At 42.7% G+C, this 22506-nt stretch overlaps 1 protein-coding gene across 1 annotated transcript; it reads right to left on the reverse strand.

The window, feature by feature from the left end:
* Positions 1-422: 422 nt before the first annotated feature.
* DCT (dopachrome tautomerase) lies at positions 423-17770 on the reverse strand. The gene is made up of 8 exons (XM_041423395.1): positions 17287-17770; positions 9051-9350; positions 7555-7655; positions 6315-6481; positions 4509-4688; positions 4268-4403; positions 2603-2804; positions 423-699 (listed from the first exon to the last, which is right to left on the reverse strand). Exons 1-8 carry the CDS (start codon positions 17579-17581, stop codon positions 518-520), a joined length of 1563 nt encoding a protein of 520 aa, XP_041279329.1. The 5' UTR covers positions 17582-17770; the 3' UTR covers positions 423-517.
* Positions 17771-22506: the final 4736 nt, after the last annotated feature.

Below are 22506 nucleotides of genomic sequence, written 5' to 3' on the forward strand. Positions count from 1 at the left end.
AAACTGTAACCAGGGTAGTATTTTGCCAAATAATATTTTGTCAAACTGCATGAAACATTTCGAACCTTAAAACAAGACTATGTTATTCAGAATATTTATTGATAACTGTAAAATAATGTATTATTCAACTATACATGTAGAATTAATAACTTTCAGCACATCTTAATGCTACTAAATTAAATCAAGAACACATTGAGGTGAAAAATTATCTTGGTTATTCAAGTTGGTTTTCTCCTATTTGGATTCTCAGCTGTCTTGATCTAAATCTATAGAGGATGATTTACAAGTGTCACATACTCCAGATAACATTTAGTCATGAGAAAAATCTAGCCTGACTTGGGCCATTCTCATACCTACCCAGAGACTTCACACATTACAATTCACAAGATAACGGGAAAAACCTGAATGAGAACCATTTAGTCAGCTGTCAAAGGAGTGCATGATAAAGTCTCAGCTAAGATACCAGTAAGGCAATCAAGGTCACTTCCTACAAGAGCAAGCAAAGAAAGTGAAGGCACTAGGCCTCTCCCATGTACTTCTTGGGGCTGAAGCTCACATTCATCAGGGGCTCAAAACCTCTTCTGTGCCTTCGGTGCTGGAAAAGTACAAGCAGCAGAACAAGCACGGCCAGAGCTATAAGTGCTCCTCCAATTGTGGATCCAACCATGACAGCCCATGCTTGGGTTTCATCAAGGGAACCTGGAAATATGAAACAACTGAAGTGAGGACCGCCCAAAATTCAATTTTGCAAATCACACGGAAGACACAACAATTCCTTCATGCTGATAATTACAATTACTTGTGCAGCTTAGTGACCTACGGGCCACAGGCAAAATTCATAACTGAGACACATACCAGAGATGGAGATGTTTCCTGCCAGAGAAGTCTACAGCTGAATTTAAACTTCAACAATTCATACAAATTTAAGTGTTGGGAATGGAAAAGATTAACATTGACAAGACAAAAAGACCATTCTTTCATCTAATTCGGCCAAAATTATGCATGATCTAAGAAATTCTTTCTATAGCGACGTTTCAAGACAGCTGCTTCCAAGCTATTTTGATCAAGAGAAAACCCTCAAATTTTCCTAAACACCACAAAGCAGCCTACTGTCAAACTTTTAACTGAAAATACTACTTAGTGTGCTTCTGCTGACCAGTCCCAGATTTCATCTGCTGATTCTGAACCACTTCTGAAGAACCATTATCTTCAAAGATAATATTGCTTATTCCTGTAATAACACTGCTCCTCTTGACTAAATGTTTGTGTTTTCATCTGTGCTTTCAGAAGTAAAAATTGCCTGCCCTCCTTTCCTGAAGAATGTTACGTATACTGAGATGGCAATAATCACATTTGACTAAACAATCAGCAAAAAGAAAAAAAAAAAACCTCTCAAGAGGACTGTACATATTAAAAAGTTATCTAGATATATGGGTTAGAGGAGACAGATGGCTAAGGGAGATATCACACTGACTATAAAAGCAACTGAAAGTCTTGTGCCCCAATCTGCAGTCTTCAAAAAGGTTGAGTGTAATCATTCCAAAAATTAGTAAAGTCCCAAAATGGATTGTTTACTGCCTTATCACCTTTCAAATAAGAACCAGCAATGTATTAATATATGTTTATTTCCAATGTGATTACCTGAAGTACAATTAACAAGTTATTCTTTTAGTTGAAAGAGAAGGGTTTGAATGTAAAAACTGTATTGTCTGAACATAGGCCATGCAGACAGGGATAGATACACTCCTTCACAAAGAGCTAAAAATTTATTTAAGTGTGAGTCAGAAGCCACAGAGTCACAAGCTATCCATGTTCCTGTCTGGGTGCCTCATGCCAAAGGGGCATCCACATCTGCAAATCTGCAAAGCAGGAGAGGGGGTCAGTAATACCAAAGGGAGAAAAACTTAAATTCCATAAGAGGGGAAGTTTAAATTTTCAGGGGAAATTATGGGGATGTCCTTGAGAAAAGCACTGCAGAAGCAGCTAGCATGCCTCCACAAATCAGGGCTCCCTGCATGAATGCAGCCTGAGGGCAAGGGTTTCAATCTTTTGCAGTCTATAGACCTTCAAATAGTCTCCACAGATTAAAAACACAGATGTATGGTAAGCATTTAGAAGAAATTCCTGCCCACACAGGTTAGATAAGCACCTTATGCCTCTCAAAGTAATACTGAAATGGAGAAAGAAATTACTCAGATTTAATCTTTGGAAAAGCAACTGAAGCATGGTTTTCATGCAGATCTTACTCTTCTGCTTTTTACAAATGTTTTAATATCTTGTTGCAAAACTTGGGTTTTCTGCATAAATACTTTGCTTTCTTGCTATTTTGTCCTTGTCTGATTTGTGTCAAGGGTAATTTCAAATGAATAGACAAACACTAAGGAAGATCCCAGCTATGGACATGGAAAATCTTTAAAAGTGGGGGTTTACAACAAAAAACATCCAGGTACATCTTTCCAGGTACCCAAATATTAATGCTGGGAAGTGAGCAGGTGAATAGACCTGTGTGTTTTGTGAAAGGTTCCTTATTTTATATTTGCCTGTGCCACGAAAAATGTGAGCTGTCTCATCACTTGCTCAGGAACAGCATGCTGGGACGTACCTGGCAGGTCGATGGCATAGGTGTAGCCGAGCTGCTCCGCAGTCTGGAAGAGCTCGTCGTTGGTCACCGGGGGGAAAAAGGGGACCATGTTATACAGCCGGTTGTGCCCGATGGGGGCCAGCTCCTCGGGCCAAGCGTTGTCAGGGGGCTTGAAACGCTTCATCCACTCATCAAAGATGGCATCAGTAAAGGAGTGAAGAACCTGCAAATCCAGGCATGGACATGTGTATTTATTGAGCTCTTTCGGAAATCAACCACTTTTAAAATATGGGAAAAACAAGCAAGGCGGCTGGAGCTTTTGAAAGAGAGAGAAGAGGCTAATTTAATTTAGATGGGATTTACAGAACTGGAAATCAGGAAAGCTCATGAGAAGACTAAACTGATCTTCTGCATGGGACCTTTTGCTTTATATGCCCTTGTTGCTGCTTGTTCACAATAAGATCTTTCTCCAGACAGTTTAACACTAGCTGACATCAAATGGACAGGTCAGTCTTCCTCACAGGTGAGGAGCCACCCCACTCATTCAGGTGAATGTGCCTTTCAAAATTATTTTAAGTTTCCTCATCTCTGAAAAAGTATGGAACGTTGCAGGAAATTTGACTCCATCATGCTCATTTTAGAGCATGCGCCACCAGCTCCACAGCTGCAGGTGCTCATGACTTTGATCAGGTGAGTTTATAGATCTAAAATTAACTAAAGCAGGAAAGTTGTTTTAGACAACTATTACAAATGTCGGAAACTAATTTCTGATGTATTCATGGTTTTTTAATTATAACCCTGGAAAAAACTTGGAAAATAATCTATAGAAAATAATCTCATGTACAAAATTACAGCATAATGAAATGAATTTCACTGTGTAGAAAAGAAATTAATGCAGGATTTAAAGAATTATTAAAGAAACAATCTGAAGAATCACTGCAAAAGTATTTGGACTAATTTCTGCAAAATAAAAGGTGGAAAACTTAAGGGTAAGAAAGAAATGTACCTACATGTATATAGATATAATAGATAAAGAATTTATATATGTAATGTAAACACTGTGGTTTAATCTAACAAAGAGGAGAATAAATTTGCATTAATTTACTAGGGGAGAAAGATGTATAAGCAGAGTTAGCTACTGGCTTTTGCACAATGGCATTTGTACAATGGTGTTTGTGCTGCTCATGGCAGTGCAGCACTATTTCAATGCACCACTGAAATAATTTTCTTTCTATTTGCCACGACACCCTGACATTAGATGGACTTCCTTTTAGCCTGTGAATTTTAAAACAAAGAAACAAACCACTCAACCTACTGCTTTAAAATAACTATCCCCACTTTCACCTTACCTTGTTGCTGTAAAATAAGGTTTTATCGTTGTGTGATATAAGCCATTAGATTTAGATACCAGTTAATAAAATTATTCAAGGCAGCATGACTTGGAATAGCAGCTCTTCTCCCTAGAATCTTATTTTATATTTTACAAATTACCCTGAGATTTTTTTTCTTTTTTATTCAACACTTATGCAGGTGTGGCACTGTTCAATAAAAGATAAGGGATTCCTCCTTTTCTATTTAAATAACTATTTCTTAGGGAATTCACTTTACTTGTTCTTCAAATCCCTTGTGAGAAAGGTGCCTTTGAGCCTCAGCCATTGTTAATCACGCTGGAGGTAAGCGACATACCACAAAGATGGGATCATTGGCAGCTGCGTGAGGGAGAGCACTGGTCCCATTCAGGAAAGAGTGAACCAGATTATGAAGGCTCAGCATCGGCGAGTCAAGGGCTCCATCTGGTTTATCAAAGCCCTCCAGCGCATTCCTGCGGATGGGTAAAAGCACCATCAAGTAAGCACATTTTGCTGACAAATGTGCTCATAAAGAAAACCAGTGACCCAGCCAGCTCTAGAGGAGCCAAAGCACAAACCTGAAACTGAAACTGGAATTGCGGAAAAAGGGGGGTCTGTCGAACTCCTGCAGGGAAAGGCACCTCCTGACATCTTCCACGGTGGGTAGCTGCTCGCTGGAGCCGCGGGGCGGCCTCCGCCGCAGCGGCCCCTCATCAGTGCCATTGCACAGCGTGACCAGGCGGTTGTAGTCATCCAAACTGAGCGTGGAACAGGGAGAAGCACAAGTCAGAAGAAGGTGAGCACTTGTTTGTTGGCTTTTTTCCATGCAGTACAAAGAGGCCTCGGCTATACATGTGAGAGAACAGAGGTTTGGGATGGACACCTCCTGGGGAAGCTCAGTTCACCTCTCACAGCCTGGCAGATGAATTTATTGCAGAACCGTCACCACGACATGGCTTTCTGTGGCCCTGCATCCTCTGTGGACCATCAGTCATTTAGACCAAAAGTTACCAGGTTCATTGTCCACAGAGAGAGGATGTTTTCAAAAAAGCAAGCACAACTCCCACCATGCCTTCTCTCCTCCCAAAGGCTTTGGAAGAAGTTTTCGTCAGGCAATGTAAAATGGAGTTTTCAATTTTGAATTGACAAACTTTCACTCCTGATTATGGACTATTTTTTAAACTCTTAACAAAAAGGCAAAAAATGAAGGGAAATGTGAGCTGAGAAAACACAAGAAATTACAGAAAACAGGTTTTCACTTGCCTTCTCTCAGCCACTTTAGAAGAAAAGCAAGAGCAATGCATTGCATCCTCTTTTTTCAGGGCCTTCGAGAACAACCTGCTGTTGCAGGGCTTACCCAGTAACTAATGGGGAGCAAATCCTTTATACCAGGGAGAGAAAGAGGGAAGAAAACCAGTGTAACAGGGTGAAACAAAAAAAAAATCTGTTCTATTCAGTGTGAAATGAAACAGCATTTTCAGAAACTTTTGAAGTAGACAAAAGCTCTTCTCAGTTTAACCTTGCTGAAACAAAAGTTAGGTCACTTCAGTTTTCAAGAAAAAATCCAAAGCCCTATGTATCTTTGAGAAAAGAATAGGGGCATGACTTAAAGCCAGCTGGTGCCTAAAGCTGGAATTTCAAATATCTCTTTAGGTATCCAGAAAAAGAGACTATTTTGAAAAACCCTGAGCTTTTGGTACCTATGTCTGACTAACTGCACACTGCCCCTGAGCTGACAGAAGAATGATGTATGGGTATTGTAACCAACAGCATTTTATGTCTCAGCACCCTGATCCCACATGTGAATCCCCTGTCAAAGCCCTGCTCTCACATGAGTCAGCACATTCCCACAGGGAGCTGGCACCAAGCTCCTGGCTGGCTCTGTGCTGTTTTTCATGTGAAATCTCAGATATTTCAAAGCCAATCCCCAAACTGCATTAAATATATCAGGGTTAAAGTCTCATCCAAAACAAGGTAGCAGACTTTCCAGCCTATCTCTAGCTTCCTATATGCCAAAACAATTTTCTTTTTCTGCTGCTGAGATCAGTTGGGTGTATGTAATAGAGAACCAACACACAGGCATTTCTTTTTTAGAAAGATACTTGCCAATTGGGAAACTCTTCAGACTTTTGGCAGCCATAAATTCTCTAAATCAACTAAAATCCTGTACTAGAAGAATCATCTTTAAAAAATACACTTCCACAATATGAGAAAGTTTACACAGAACCATCTACCCATAAACTGATGGCGATTTCCAGCTTTAAAGAAGATATTTTGGCTCTTTTCCTGCCACTCACTCAAACTGAGAGAGCAGCCTATGCTGTCGATGCTGAATGACAGCAAGGTTTTGTCCATGTGTGAGCTTGCCCTGGGTACTCCCCTACCTGTTACAAACTACTTGCCACCGGGAGAACCTGGAGCTCAGGTTGATCAGGCCCGGGTCGTCGGGCCGCGATGCCCCAAAGAGCTGGTCCGTGCAGATGTCACACTCGTTCCTGCCCGTGGCGAAGTTCCAGTATGGCAGCGCAAAGGACTCGTTGCCCGTCAAGCGCTGCAATGGACAGAAATGTGTTAGTTAGGAATCAGCTCCAAAGGGAAGAGAAAGAAAGGGACTCCTTCAAGCTGTTTGACTGGATATTTCACTGAATATTCAGCTTTTCGTTCTGCATTTCAACTACCTGCATTTCACAGTGCCACTCCAACTCCTTCCAAAAGATTATAGCATCAAATCAGTCTAAGCAAAGACACTGTCACTAGTTTCCCTACTGTGAGATTGCACTTCCTTTGGCCATGTTAGGCTTTCTGCCAATTCAGAGACCAGGCAGGAGAGCAGGAGCAGAGATGAATTGAGCCTTAAGCAAGTAACAGGCTTTGAGTGATGTAAGTGGGTAATGGGTAAAATTGTGCGTGTGGTTGGCTTTCGTTCCAGAAAACTGGCCCTGGGGAGGAATCTGAACTTGTGTTAATAGGGGAGTACAGTGCATTTGATTGAGCTTGCTTGCCAGATACAATTTCACACAAGCAAGATCCTGCAGCTATTTTGATAAGCAACCATTTTCATTAGAGATCTGTAAGGCTAAAATACAGCAACACTGCCAATATAGAAGTCATGCAAATGGAAATGAGTCTATGCTTCTGCAACTGACTCTCGGGCACGTTAACATATATTAGTTTAAAAGGCATATTGCTAAACATATGTATGTATTAAATGCATAATATGTCATATTTAAAGGGAGTAATATTTAGAGCTGGTTTCATAGGAACAGCATCTTCAACATCAGCCAACAATATCTGTTACCAAGTTTAACATGAAGGTGTTGCTTCAATTTTATTAAGAAATACTGTTACTTCACATCTTCTATCCTCTGTCATGGAGATGAAGGGAAAAAAATCTCCATTATAACCTTTACATCACTGTTCCTGGTGAGAAACCATTCAGTCCTCAGCACTCAGAAAGCACTAATTTCACTTAAAACAAAACAAAAAAATTATCAATGAGCTGTTACTCCTGGGAGTTTGGGTGGGAAACTATCCTAGGAGGTAGCTTACCCTTGGCTGGCTCAACAAAGTGACAGTGCAAAAGAGAGAAGCTGTGCAAGGAAAAGGAAAGGCTGTTCAACTAACCTGCAATTCTCTCTCCAGCCACAGCAAGTGGTACCTATGCCAAGTAACGAAGGCAGGCCCTTGGTGGGAGAAATCAATGCCTTTGAAGGGGCGGCCAGGACCTACAAAGGGATGATAAAGCAAGCACTTAGGCATCAAACGAGGCTGGAGAGAAAGACAGCACTTCCTTTTATTGCCTGGAGTGGAGTTAAACAAGAACCTTCAACTATGCATCTTTGAAAAAAGTGAACACATCAGAAGCTACATCACTTACTTGGGACAAGTGAAACAAACTCCTCTGAACAAAACCTCGCATTCTCTGAAAAGCTGGATATTGTGAAGATTTCTTCTCACTTTAGTGGATTTTAATTTTAAAAAGCCGGTTTACTTTCTAAAACCCTATCTCCTTACCAATATGTGCATTACCTCATTCTCTTGCTCAGCTGCAAGACTTACACCATATAAGACTTCCACCATGTATCTATCAAGAGAACCTTAGCATTTTCCATGCCAATAGTAATCCAGAATCCTTTGCCAAATTTCTTCAATTTGTGCTTGTTATTTCTTGTATAGTGCTTTTGCTGGGTGAGAGGTGAGAGGCTTCAAACCACACATGGATTTGTTTATCACTGTAGAAACCTTCAACCCACACATGCATTTATTTACCATTGCAGCAGCACTAGAAGTTTCCCCTTTCCCTTTCCACATGACCGTCCTGTTCCCTGAAAAACCTTTGCTCTCACTATGCCAGAGGCTGCTTCCTTCAGCCCTGCGAAAGGGAGCTGTGCCAGAGGGGCAAACTGAGTCATACCCACTGCAGAGCAGCAGTCGCCCTCCAGCAAGGAGATAGGCATGGGCTGTTCAGCTTGCACAGGGGACTAGCAGGCAGAAAAGCCATCACTGGTTGGTGCACCTCCTACAAGAAGTAGGCTTTGTGAAATGGGGCTGGTATAGGTACTTCTGTCTAGAAAATAAATGAGGCCCAGGAATCTGAATTTGGGAGGAAGCATGGGGTTAGATACCCAAACCTCTAAGCTAGGTTTTAAAAGGTAACCGTGGATAGTCAGGCAAATCCCATCCTTAGGGACTTGCTGAAAGCCAGAGAAAGCAGTAGGACTCTGATCCAAATATCTCTGCATGGCCTGTGGCTTCACCACTGCAGACCCCCTTTCCCACCACCATTGCATCTACCTTGTCCTATGGACTGGGAACATCTTTTTGAAGTCAGTCACTGCATGGCCACACTTCAGTTCACTCAAGTGAAGACTGTGCCTTGCTCCCTGTCAGACTGAAGATGCACCAGGAGTGCAACTGGTGTGCTCCAGCTGCCACGGGGTGTGGGGACCAGACCATAGCAGGTCCAAAGGACATCTCCCTTGAGTACTGATGGCCACCATCTTCTCACACCAACTGTTTCACTCCATAGCTCTGTGCCTACTACTGGGACACTTGTTCAGCGGTGGTATTTTCATCCTTTTCTTTACCTGCAGAGCCCATTGGAAAAGAAAAGCACTTACCCAAGAGTGTGTCTCTGACTGAGTAGTAATGAAGCCAAACAAAGTAGTTATAGATACTGCAGTTGGCAATCTGTGGTTCCTGTCCGCTTGGACCAAGCAGACTTCTCCAGTGCTGAGTTGCAATGACATAGTCCGGGTGAATGGTTGTCTTGGCACGGTCTAGAGCATCAAAGAACTGCTCTCTCTCCTCTGCTGTCAGGGAGTGGATGTCCTTCCTGACAACTGCTGGCTTCCTCCTGTTGCATTCGGGGCCAGTCCAGCCAAACTTGCATTCACCACAGTTGTACCCACCAAAGTTTCCTGGATCAAGAGGGAACAATCAGTCATGACATTACGAAGCAGGAAAAACTAACAGTGCAATGTAGAAGAATGAAGAATTAGTGCTCTTCTTCCCCAGAGATGCCAGTTCCTGGAAAGGACAGCAGCTGAGCAGACTTGCAGCTTTGCCAATTGACTAACCAGAAGGATGACTGGCTCGATTCCCAGAGCCACAGCAGAGCCAAGAATCACAGTCAGCCAGTTGGGGAAGTGCTGGGTAATGGGCTTGACGCCCTGAGGTGCTCAGAGCTCTGCAAAGCCCTCAGGCACGTGAGGACTCCCACTGAACAGAGAGCTGAGCAATTGAGGTTAAGCCAGTGATGAAGTGCTTTGCTCGACTGGCTCTCAAGTACTCCTGTACTTCCAGGATCAAATCCAAACAGGGTCAGTTCACATGGATCCTTAAGCTCAGAAAAAAATCCCTAAACAAAACAGTTCTCTTAAGAACAAAACTTATGTGAAACTAGTGCCTCTTAACAGTGTATCTGGGGCCCAACACAAACCAGGACAAGCACCAGGGCTGCTGCTGGTCACACTTTAAACATTATTAAATAGTGCTGCAATTAGTGCAAATAGTGCTGAGAAACACTGCACTACTGTCATTCCCTGCTGGCATCAATCCTAAGGCAAGTAATCAGGTCTGCTCTAGGATATTAGATCAGACTCTCTGATGAGATGGAAGAGCCCAGGAAAGCAGAGCTTGTTTTAAGAGTGGTCTCCTGCATGCTGTGGCAGACAGCTGGCAGCAGCAAAAAGACCCCACTGGATCTTGTTCCCCCGTTTCTGGGGGAGCCAGGGAACAACCAGCCATTCCTGCAGTACACACCTGCCCCCTGCCTGTGTGCTGGTAGGCTGCACCAGTGTGGGACATGGGGCAATCTTGCCAGGGGCAGGGGGAAGCAGAGGGCAACAGGGTTCCTCTGGGATCTTTACACTGCTATCAAAAATCTGCACTGACTCCTTAACCTGTTCTCAACCTCCCCTCCAACTCCCCACACACTCATTCCACAACAACCATGACAAAATGCCACAGAATCTCACTGCTCACCACACATATTGGTGCTGGACTAACATGGAGATGAGGAAGTATCTTATGAAATGTTCCCAAATGGGCAGATGTCCCTAGGCTGTAGGCTTGACCCTATGACCAGAACAGCAATTAACATTAAACCAAGATTTCAGATTGCTGGGGGCTACAGGGATAATTACCAAATTCAAGGTTACAAGGGCTGTTAACAACAAGGCTATGAAGCTTATGTCTAGCTTTTAGGGTAAGAGCTGCTGAAATATAAACATCTGTGGCAGACTTCTGTGAGACAAAGATTGCAAAGAATATATGGGGACTCTTACTGCAGAGTTTGAACCAAATGTAGGGTGGTTATGGTTGCCTCAGAGCCCCTGAGATCTCTAAGTTTACATGTTGTCATGAAGCTGAGGATCAGTGCTGAGTTTAGTGACCACAGGAATGAAGGTTTCATTGGGGTTTTGGATCATGCACATCCCAATGGCATCCCATGAGGGCAATTTCCAAATATATGGCTTACAGTTTGTCATGAAGCAAGTAGAAGCAGCTGGTTTCAGCTGCCATATTCCAGATATGAGGGAAGGCACCCAAAGCCAGGGGTCTGAACTGGCTAAAGGGGATGAAGACATACACCAGAAAAAGCAAGAGGTTATAGCTATATGAAACAAAGTAGATTGTGTGGATTGTATGGACTGGAGTGGAGGGGAGGTAAGCAACATGGAAGATTTATTTGATCACAGTACCCTAAGGGTCCCATCAGAATAGCGCAATCACTGCAATTACTGTTATCAATTCAGTATGCTCCATTATCTGTGTCTTGTTCATTCTTCATGACTCAGCCTAGTTATTAGGGCCCATCACAGACTCCAGCCTGAACTGACCAGATGAAAAATATTAAGAATACCTTACAACATTGCACAATTAGGCCATGTATACTGCTCAAGTTTCAGTCATGGACCACGAACTTCTGGAAAGCACCTATTGACCCCTCACACTCAGGTACAATTCAATCCTTAAGAGAAGGAGGAAAAAGCAGGAATTAACCATGAAAAGATCTGTCAACAACCTCTTTTGAGACTGGCAGTTATTCCTCCAGTCATTTAAGGGACCCATCTACTCACAATGCTGGATAAGCATCACATTGAAATACAGCACTAACAGAACCAGAGGCAGTGCAGGACCAGGCTTGTGCTGTCTGGGTTGGTACTAGAACAAGACACTCTCGGTCACTTGAAGCACAGATGGTGCCTATTCCTCTCTCAGGAAGGGCCCTTTGAATCTGTAGGTCTTGATGCCTGAAATATTTTTATCATACAATATCTGTATTTTAGGTATACTCTATGCACCGCCTGAGGCTCTGACAATTTGCAAAGGTCTGAAATTATGCATTATCTTCATGGGAAGAAAGCTTTCCTCCAACTGTGTGTATCTGGAGCCAGGTGGACCAGTGACTTGTCACCTGCTTCCCTCAGGCAGGTAATAATTATATCCAATTGATGCTCTCCAGGGTTGTCTCCCTCAACCACCCTATCTATGAAGGAATCCAAGGGCTCCATTCTTTCCATCACTTCCCCAGTCACTTTTCCATGGGGCATGAGCTTTTACAAAGTGAGGAGGACTGCACTGGAGACTTGCAAACAGGAGACAATTTCCAGGCAAAGTGGTATTTCACACTGCAATACTTCTGCCAATTGTGTTGAACATTTTTGTCACATCCTTGGGTCTATTTGATAATGTGCCATTGTCAGAAACACACAAAACCACAAAACTTCATTATATAAAAACTTGTTTTTCACCATTTTTTTTCAACAGGCTCTATGCATCACAGGACTGCCACTATGCAGCAGCTGAAATGGCAAGAAAATTATGGAGGTCTATGGGATTTCCCATAATTCAAAGATAAATTACTGCAGTAATCAGACACAGCTTTTTTATAACCCACCCAAATCCTTTTTCAGCATTTGTTTCTAAAGCATTCTGCCAGGCCACTGATCTGGAAATTATGCATTACTGTTTCCAGAAAGTTCATTTACTGCCATGTGCACTTCCCACATGACAGCATTGTGAAATGCTGGTCTCTTAACTTCACTGTCGGCTATGCTAGTGATGGTGGACTTCAATGGTTCAGCTCTATGAAAGCAGGAAAAATAACCTCCTGATAGCAGGATATAGTGCCCAGTAGATATTTTCAGTAAGGCAGTGAAGCCCTTTCAAGATTCTTTTGCACACAGGAACTCTAGGAACATGCAAGGATTCATGCCTTAGCATTTTTTCACCTTCAGTGATTAACACATAGGAACTCAGTGCACAACCCTCCTGAGGCTCTGCCAGGGACAACAGAGATTATTATCATCTCTTGTGGTTTCCAGAGAATACAGTGTGGGAGGTCATTCTGGTACACAGGAAGGAGATCAAATCACTGTTGGATGCTCCCGGCTTCCACTGTTTCCAGGAATGTCCACTGTACTGCCGCTGATCAAAATATCATCTGTGTATTCTCCATTAACCCTTTTGTCTGGAGATGGGATCACATGCCTGGGGAGCTGCCTTCTTCTGTACCCAATCTCAACAACACCTAAAGTACTCTTTCTCAGTCAAGTTGGGTCTTGAATCTGACAGAATCTGACTGTTTCTGTAGGTACTATGGCCATGATACTTCTCCCAGTGGGTCAATCCATGAGCATGGCACTGGGAAAAATACACCTCTTATGACCTGTCACTCGGTATGTGCTGACACACATCACTGTTGTATGCTAACACCAGTCATCACACACCACTGTAGCAGCTTCTCAAGCCTGGGCATTGCCTGAGATAATGGATTTTCTACCTCTTAGTGGCTGTAACATGGCTGGCCTTCAGTCACCAAACACAAATTAATAACTCCATCAGCTTAGTGTCTTTTCTTCAGTAAAAATGAACCCACTCAACACTTACCATCTTCTGCCTTGTTTTAGTGCACCAAGATGACACCCAGGCAGCTGCCATGCCTCTTCATTCTATAGAGACCAGTTCAAATTAATGCCCATCATCTATCGGATGGGGAGAAAGGATTCCTTTCCAGACTTCTTTAGCTATTGCATTAAAACAGGAGTTATGCTGGATTTGAAACACCTGCATACTGCAATTTCTCAAAACTGGGATCAGGACTGCTAACATGTGGAACAAATGGTTAGCTCTTCCCTCTTTTCTAGCTCTTCATTTGGACACACTCACAGGCTGCAGGATGCGGAAGATCTGTACGTACACTGGATTTAATAGGGTCATCAAGGTATGGCTATAATTTAGTATTGCCCCACAGACACATTACCCTACAACAAGTAAATTAAATTTATTTTGTGACCACTTCAAAAGCCCAATTTTTACTTCACGGGGTAGCCATCATATCAGTTACATGGCTTAACTGATAATTTGATTACAGATAAAGAAGAGATATTAAATCATCTGTCCCCAGCTTGAATATATTGCACAGGAATTCAAAAGGATTTAACTTTTTTTTTCTCAAAAAACTTCAATTAAAAAATAAAGTAATGTTCAGCACATGCCCATATGTAAAACTTAGAAAGTGGAAGCAGAAAAAAAGAACTATAATTATGTTTAAATCCTCAGTGAACTCAAACTACGTCATTGTTTAATCAGTGTCACAATCTGTACTAGCCACCACATGACTGACTGCAGTGGTTTTTCACAATAGTCTTCTGTACTGAGTTCTTAAAATGCTATACCAGATCTGTATCCCAGCAGTACAGTGTTATCATTTAGAACTCAAAATAGCATTTAATTCACAAGTCTTCTAAAATAGTTTTCTTCTAAACTAAATCTCACTATCTCACTGAAACACTGCTTTGTTTACAAGTCCCAATATTCAAGGTTGGACTCGCGTATCCATCGCTTGGTCTAATTCAACACGTACGCCTTCTTGAAAACAAATTAGCACATTCCCCTTCACACGCACTGCACGCTGCCAGGATCTGTCAGGAGTTTCAGTTTAAGAATTTATATAAATTGAATAATATAAGGGGCACCCAAAACAATTGTTTTACAAACCAATTGTAAAACACATTCAATGGATTCAAAACTGAAATTAGTCAAGAACTAAAAACTCTTTGCTACCTTCCAACTACATTTGTGCCATAACCCCTTATTTTTTTACAAAGATGATATTTTTGCTGCAACCAACACATTGACTGAAATGTTCAGGATCCTGACAACAAACCTGCAATTGTTTATTGACCATGGCCCTTGGCACAAAAAGTGGGAAGCAAAGTTGGAGCTTTCTTTTGTTCTAATCTTATTCTATTTGTCCTCAGTTAAAGAAAAACTCATGCATATTATCTGCTGAAGCCTAAAAATGGGAAAAAAATCAACTGATCCCATTATAGCCATTCATTCATATTTGTGTTTGGGATTTTCTTTTTGGTTTGTTAGGCTGTTTGGGAGGAAGGGGGGTCCATAAATATTCAGTATCCAGACCTGGATAGATATGACTATGATTTCTCCTCAGATACTAAGCTTTTAGCAAAAAGCAAAATTTATTGTGAAAACTCAAGAATCCCACAATTGGAAAATCTCAGCCCCTGTTCCTCACCATTCCTCCAGTTTCCTTACCAATAGCCATCAGCTGTGTGACACGTTCAGTTGGTACTGTCTAACCAAATAATCAACTACATGGTTGTTGGATTTCCCGTAGCTTATCATTCTAAATTATAAAGATGCAGCACAACTATTTATATTGTTAAAGTGCAAGAAGGAGCCTTGGTGGGGTTGGAGTTTCCACAATCCGGGAACTATTCCAAACAGGCAGTTTGCAGTTTGGAAGATAAGACAGCGTAATAGCAGAGATCTGTGCTGTTCCATGTCCCTTTGAATGGGCATATTTAATTCTTGTTACCCTATGTTACCTAGCATTATGTTACACAGGTAGCATAGCTCTGGATGTCTAATAAATACCACACATCACACCACTTACAGCTGGTGTGCAGACAACCAGCCACTGTATTAAACCAAGTGGAAAAAAGACACAAGAAACTCCTAATAGACACAGAGCTACGATCACCAGCATTGTAAAAGCATCAAATCTAATTCCAATCCCACACAGCTGTGAACTTCTTAGCATTCTCCCAGAAATGTTTTGCATACAGCATCAAGCAGAGTACAGCCCAGGAAAGCTTTCTGAAAATCATGCTTAAGGATACGTTTCACTTACTGTTTTATCACTACTATATTTAGATTTTTTAAAACTGCAAGGAGAAAGAGGAATCCAAGGGATTTAAAGAGACAAGGGAAGCAGCCAGCTCAGAAGAAGCAAAGCTGAAGGAAAGGACAGTACATTCTGCTCATGTAACTTGGGATCCACTCCTACAAATATCAAACACCAGGGCTTATCTCTACTTGGACAAGCAAATGAATGTCTGTCTATGCAGAGCACGTCTGTCTCCACTGCTCTTCAATTTACTCCCAGGTTTTGATGCTCTAATGACTTTAACTGAGTGAATACTGGTGCATGCCAATGTGCTCCAGTGTTCTTCTGACCCAGGATCTGTGTCTGTATGTGACACCTGACTTAAGTTTTGGAGGTATATAAGAACCTTTAAGAAAAAAATGTGCATCCAATTTCTTTTTTTTGCAAACCATCTTGAAAAGTCCTTTCACACAAGCATTTGAAAACCAGTCAAAGAAAGAGATAAAAATTGATGTATACTATAAAGCCTATTATTATTATTTTGAGGAGTTTTGGTAACATCATGTATCCATTTAAGTCATCTGCCACTACCTCTCTGTTTCCAGTTGATAACTCCACCGGAAAATTTAACCTCTTCAGCTGAAATTCTCTGCAGTGCTGACCTGGGCTTTCTTGGTAGTGCGAGCCAAGGTATACATTTTAGACACAGCAGTTCAGCTCGTTGTATCAGGCTGATGCAAAGCAAGTTATTCTTCTCATGTTAGAAAATTCAAACTTGATGTTTTCAACAAGAAATCCCAGGTTTCATTTGAAATGTGCCTAGAAAGAGACTTCAGTACCTATGATGTGCCTTTTGCCCTACTAGTGGTGCCATCTCCTGCCAGCCCTGCACAGAGATCTGGGCTGAGGCTGCAGTTCCTGCTTACTTTAGCCTCTCTTCAGCCAGTGCTGTTGCTGAGAAAGGGTCCTGTCACCTCATTCTGTCCTGAGCTCACCTTTCTGCTCACTCCCTCCTGCCAGAATTAGGGAAGTGTTCTCATTAGAATCTTATCCCCTTGGCCAGGTTAGCCTTCAAGCACGTCTCCTCCCAGATCAAGATCCTCCCTTCAAGCGTTTCACCTCCAGCATGTAAACTCAGGAGCCCATGTAAAGTCACTGTGAGAAGTAGCAGCTGGAGATGGATGAGGAGGAAAAGGATGGGATGGCCTCTTTGATGGCTGTACAGACACACTTTAGATCAGTGTAAGATGCAAATTTAGTTAACACATCTGAGAAACACCCTGGCCTGACATGGGGAGACTTTCAGTGCACAGGGCTATGTCATGCTGCAAAGTACTCATCCATGAAGAATAAAGCTTCAAACAATGCACACTGATCCAGGTTCAGTGCACCGTGAGTAGCAGTAACAGAGGTTTGAAAGCAGCACTGAAGGGTCCAAAACCCTGTGGAGAAAGGGGATTGCTGGCTACAGGGACAGCTCCATGGGCAAAGAGGAAAACACGAAAGTTCACATGAAAGAAAACACTTCTTTGACCCTGCTGCTCTGAAAAAGTACTTTTTCATATCATGAATACTTCCATTTCATGAATATGGAAGAACTTTTCAGATAATGGTACTATTTGAACCCTTTTTGATGCTTTATACCACCAGGAATGTCTCTGGCCTTTGGAGCAGACCCCTCCATCCCCATCCCCTCCCTCCAGCACCCATCTCACCTGCGCAGCGACAGCTGTGATTGAAGAACTTGAGGGGCCACCGCTCACGGTCATCCACATTTTGGAGAGTGTAGGGGCCACTCCAGGGCTGAGTGTCTGTCTGCACCCCCTCACACCGTCCCCTGCCCTGCAGGGACCCGCAGATATTGCCTGGCTCTGTCCCCAGGGCCGGGCAGCAGCGTTTCAGGCGAAGGGCTTCCACCGTCATGCAGGCACGGGGAAACTGTGCCTGTGCGGGACAGCAGCAGGTCAGGCATCCCAGCCCAGCCCAGAAAAGCCACCTCAGGGCTGCCATTACTGCTGCTGTGCCTCCCTGCTGGACCTGACTGCGAAGAGCAGGGAGATGTGCACAGTGGGACAACCTGGCCTCACCACAGCTGCATGCCCCAGCCAACCAGGATAATAACCCTCGCTGCTGAGGATGCTGGTGTTAGGTGTTTTTTTAATCCCAGCCTCTAATTGCCTCGAATGCAGTTCAAAAGACGGGTGCTTTGACTCTGTGGTGCCTGCCCAGCAGCCACGGCTTTGAGCAGGGTTTATATAGAGGCTGGGAGAAGCCCTCATTAGAGGGATTAGCACAGCACAAATCCTCGTGTTTTGCACATGACATCAAGGGCAAAAAAGATGCCAGTGTGAGAGCAAGGCTCTGGCAGCTTGTCAGGAGAGTGAATGCCTCAGATTTATTTCTCCAAGTCTTTTATGAGCTTTGAGAAATTGATGGTCTTGTTTTAGCTGAGGTGGCTGGAGAAACACATTTATTCCTTTAATCAAAACCCTGTAAACAGATAATAAATAGAAGAGGAAACCTCTTCTCTTTTAGTTCATTCACTGCAAGGTAATACTTTCCATTAAAGCAGTAGCAGTGGAAAAGTAACTGGAGGCGCAGAGGATAGAGATGCACCATTAACAAAAAATAATAAATATGGTAACATAAATTTGGGGTGGAGATTCCACCTGCCAATTGCTGAACTTCAGTGCTTGAACTGAAAACATCTGAGTGGCAAGTGGGGAAGGGTTTCCTTCCCAATAGCCTTTTTGCATGCAAAATTAATTATTTAATTATTTTAAAGAGCAAATGGTCCTTATTTGCTCTGTAATCCTTTCCCCATCATTACACCAGAGGTTGTTGTAGAGGTGGTCTGGCTGTTAGACTTTCAGAAGTGTCACAGCTGAGCATTTATTACCCAGCTGACAGGAGACGGTCTATGAGATCAACACACATTCCAGACATGCACTTAAGTTGTTCTGTTCAGTACACCGACAAAAATATCTTTAAAAAGCTCCTAGTATGCAGAAGTTCTTGCCCTCAATGCAACTCCTGCAGCAATAAAATTAATAAACAAAAATAAAGTAGTGAGAAGTGATTCCATGAGTCTAAAGCAATACCTATTAGTGCAGGTCCACCATGTTAAATAAAAACTGGCAACTCCCCCTGCTTCACTGAAAGCTTTCACTACCTTCCCCCTCCACCTTCCCGAGCTGTTGTTTAGCCATTTTCATAAGCATATATAATGAAAAAAACCACGGTTGTGTAAGTGGTATTCAATACTTTCATGGATGTTCAACCTCACCATTCTGCTACAAAAAGTTTTTGATCAATGAAGCAAATTATTGCCGTCATGTAGCTAAAGAGTTCATCCACACCAAGGACACTGTCATCAGCACTTTTAGGTTCTCAGATCTTTATATCAAAAACTTATTGTTTGACAGACAAACTGAAATATTATTCTACCTCATTTATGGAGGCATAAAGCATATTAGCAATACCATGTATTCTGAAATGGGTGTCAACTCACTTCACTTTGGATTCAATTTATCTGGAACTAGCTTTTGTCTGCTGCTGTTGACACTGCATGTGAAAAAGACGGAAAGTGTGAATAGCTGCTGAAAAAAATATGTTGAAGAAGCTCAGGAGTTATAAAGGAAAGAAGTGGCTCAAAAACCCTCTGAAAAACACTCCTCTCCATCCTACTCAGCACCCAAATGCTTCTCTCTGCTGTGTGAAGAATCTGTCTTTGAATCTGTGTTAGACAATGTCCTGTACCAAAGTTATCCACATAATATCTGAAAGCAATTAAACACTCACTTATCAGCATCACCAAAATGAAATCAAAATATACAGATAGCATTCAGCTAACCAATCAAACCCCTGAACTGGTGGGTCTATATGCAAAATACGTGTCCAAGAAACCATTTTAATCAAAGCTGGCTCAATTCAGACACTGATAGGAAGGTTTCTACAGCTATTTGAAACCCTGTATGAAACAGAAAGAGTAAGCACAGAGAAAGGTGAGGTAGTGAGGCAGGCAAGATAATGTAAGGCAAGAAAATAGGTTTCTAATGTAGTACATGAGGAAGGAGAAATCTGCTGTTTTCAGAGAAGTTGTAGAGTGGAAAAGGAACAGCAGGCAGAGGATGACATGGAAATTACTTAGTTTGCAGGGAAAATAAAACTGTGAGTAGAAGAGTGTCACGTGTAGATTTTATTATGATTACTTCCCTCCATCACAACCACATAATTCTACAACACTGGGAGCACACTACAGCATGCAGTCCTGGCATAGATGTAGCAGCAGTCAGTAGTATCTTGTCCTCAGTAATGCATTAGCATTTTAGGAGTGCCTTCCCTGGCTAAGTGGGAACACCCAGACAAATAGAAGGATGCACAGATCCCACATCCTGGCATCACTGCGTCACCAGCAATGGTGGTTTTCTGCTGCTGCATGACACGCCATGAGGAACACGCTGAAGAAAATTACAAAAAGACAGTTGTATTTCTATTAGTCACTGGAAAACAGCAAGCACTGTCCATTCTTTAGCGTGCCACTACTGAGAAGTCCCTCTGTTTTTCCCACGCAATCACACTTCAATAAAGGAGCTGTTGTTGAGGCTACACAGAATCAGCACTATACCGGTTTACAAATTAGTACCCTGAATGACTTTCTATTTACTACTGAGTTTCACTATGTCTTGAAAAATGGGTGGTGCTGTGTGTTGGTATTACTGCCCTGAGCCATCAAAGGACTTTTCAGGCAGCAAATCTGAGCATATGAGCCATGCCATGATCCAAACTGTGATTGCACTCCCTTTTCCACAAGCACTGGGCTTACATGCCACAGTTTGGCAGATGGGGAGCTACAGGAGTGGATTCTGTGAGAAGCTTCTAGAAATTTCCCCCACGTCCAAGAGAGCCAAATCCAGCTGGCTCCAAGACGGGCCCACCACTGGCCAAGGCCGAGCCCATCAGCGAAGGTGGCAGCACTTTGGGGATAACAGATTTAAAAGGGGAAAAGAAATTACTGCATAATGGCAACTGCAGACAGAGAGAGGAGAGAAAATATGTGAGAGGGACAGCCCTGCAGACACCAAGGTCAGAGAAGAAGGAGGCGCAGGAGGGGCTGCAGGTACAAGAGCAGAGATCCCCTGCAGCCAGCCCTGGTGCAGCCCATGGGGAGGCAGCTGTGTCCCTGCAGCCCATGGAGGTCTACGGGGGACCAGAGACCCTCCAGCAGCCAGGGGAGAACTCCACACCACAGAAGGTGGGTGCCTGAAGGAGGCTGTGATCCTTTGGGAAGTAGGCTCCTGGCAGGACCTGTGGAGAGAGGAGGAGCCTGTGCTGTAACAGAGCTGCTGGCAGGACCTGTGACCCTGCAGGGACACACACTGGAGCAGTCTGCTCCTGCATGGCTGCACCTGTGGGAAGGACTCCTACTGGAGAAATTCATGGAGGACTGTCTCCTGTGGGAGACACCCCAGGCAGAAGCAGGGGTAGACTGTGAGGAGTCCTCCCACTGAGGAGGAAGGAACAGAAGAGACATGATAGACTAACCAGAGCTCCCATTCACTGCCTCCCTTCACTGCTGGTGGGGAGAAGGCAGAGAAATTAGGAGTGAAGTTAAGCCCAGGAATGGGGGAGATATGAGGGGGAGGTGTTTTCAAGATTTTATTTCTTTCTCATTTCCCCAATCTGATTTGACTGGTAATAAATTATACTAATTTCCCTGTGTCTGTTGTGCCCATGATAATAATTGCTGAATGACCTCTCCTTGCTCTTATCTCAACCCACAAGCCTTTCTCTATATTCTCTCTCCCCTATCCAGCTGAGGAGGGCAGTGACAGAGTGGTTTTGGAGGGTGTCTGGCATCCAGCAAGGGTAAACCCAACACACCACACATCTCAGCTACTGGATCAGGCTACCACACCTGAAACTGTGTTCAATTTTTAATTACATTATTTAGGATTTACTCTGAAAGCATAGGAAAACAGTATTTCAGCTACCTTGTAGTCTGGATTCATGCAGAGGGTGACCCCCTACAGAAAACTTGTCAGCCAGTCATTAAAGACTGGCAAAGAAGTATATCCATATGCCAACACATTTTTGGGACAAATACATTCTCATATTTTTGTGGCAAGAGAGTAAATAAAGAAAAAGAATACTCAAAGGTACAGGCAAAGAAATCACTAAACACAATTCACACAAGTAATACAGAATTCCTGAGTAGTAAGTAGGCAGCAAGTTCACTTTTTTTTTCTCAATGACACTATTGTTTCTCAGGCTCCTTCTACTGTACTCAAGCACAGATTAGTATCAAGCCAGAAAAGTATTTGGCCTTTGGAATTTTGGAAAGAATTTTGGTCAAAATGAAACATTCGACATATAAACTGGAGTGGAAACCAGAAGAATTATATCAACAGAAGAATAAATAAATTACACAATAATTTATAATTACTCTAGAGATAGCAAGAAAGATCATTTTATAAGGAAACCTGTAGCAGAGGTTTTCAGACACCTGTTCATGTTCTACGTTTCCCCAATCTCCTAGCAAATTTATATCTTTGGGATCTCTCAACAAAAGCTACTGCCCTGTCACCACCTTACCCTTTGTCTCCCTGTCCAGTATTTGGGAGAATGAAGCAATGTCTGGGCATGTCAGAGGAGCTCTGAAGATCTCATGATCCTGCCCTCTTCATATGAACAGTCTCATCATCTCCTGGCTTCTCATGTTTAAGTTATTTATCCAGTCCTTTCCTAATGCATGGAATTATTTTACTGAAAACCAGTTTATATGCTACAACATGTTCGCGTGTTAGAAGAGAAGAGCAACTCAGAGCAGAACAATATGTGTGAGAGATCTACATTTAGACAGAGGAATTCCCTCCAGATTCTTCATGGATTCCTCACCAGGCCTTGTGGGCCAGCTGAACTTGCCTCCCAGAAGT

Source organism: Onychostruthus taczanowskii, unplaced genomic scaffold (assembly GCF_017590055.1).
Source record: "Onychostruthus taczanowskii isolate IOZ18803 unplaced genomic scaffold, ASM1759005v1 scaffold77, whole genome shotgun sequence".
Lineage (NCBI taxonomy): Eukaryota > Metazoa > Chordata > Aves > Passeriformes > Passeridae > Onychostruthus > Onychostruthus taczanowskii.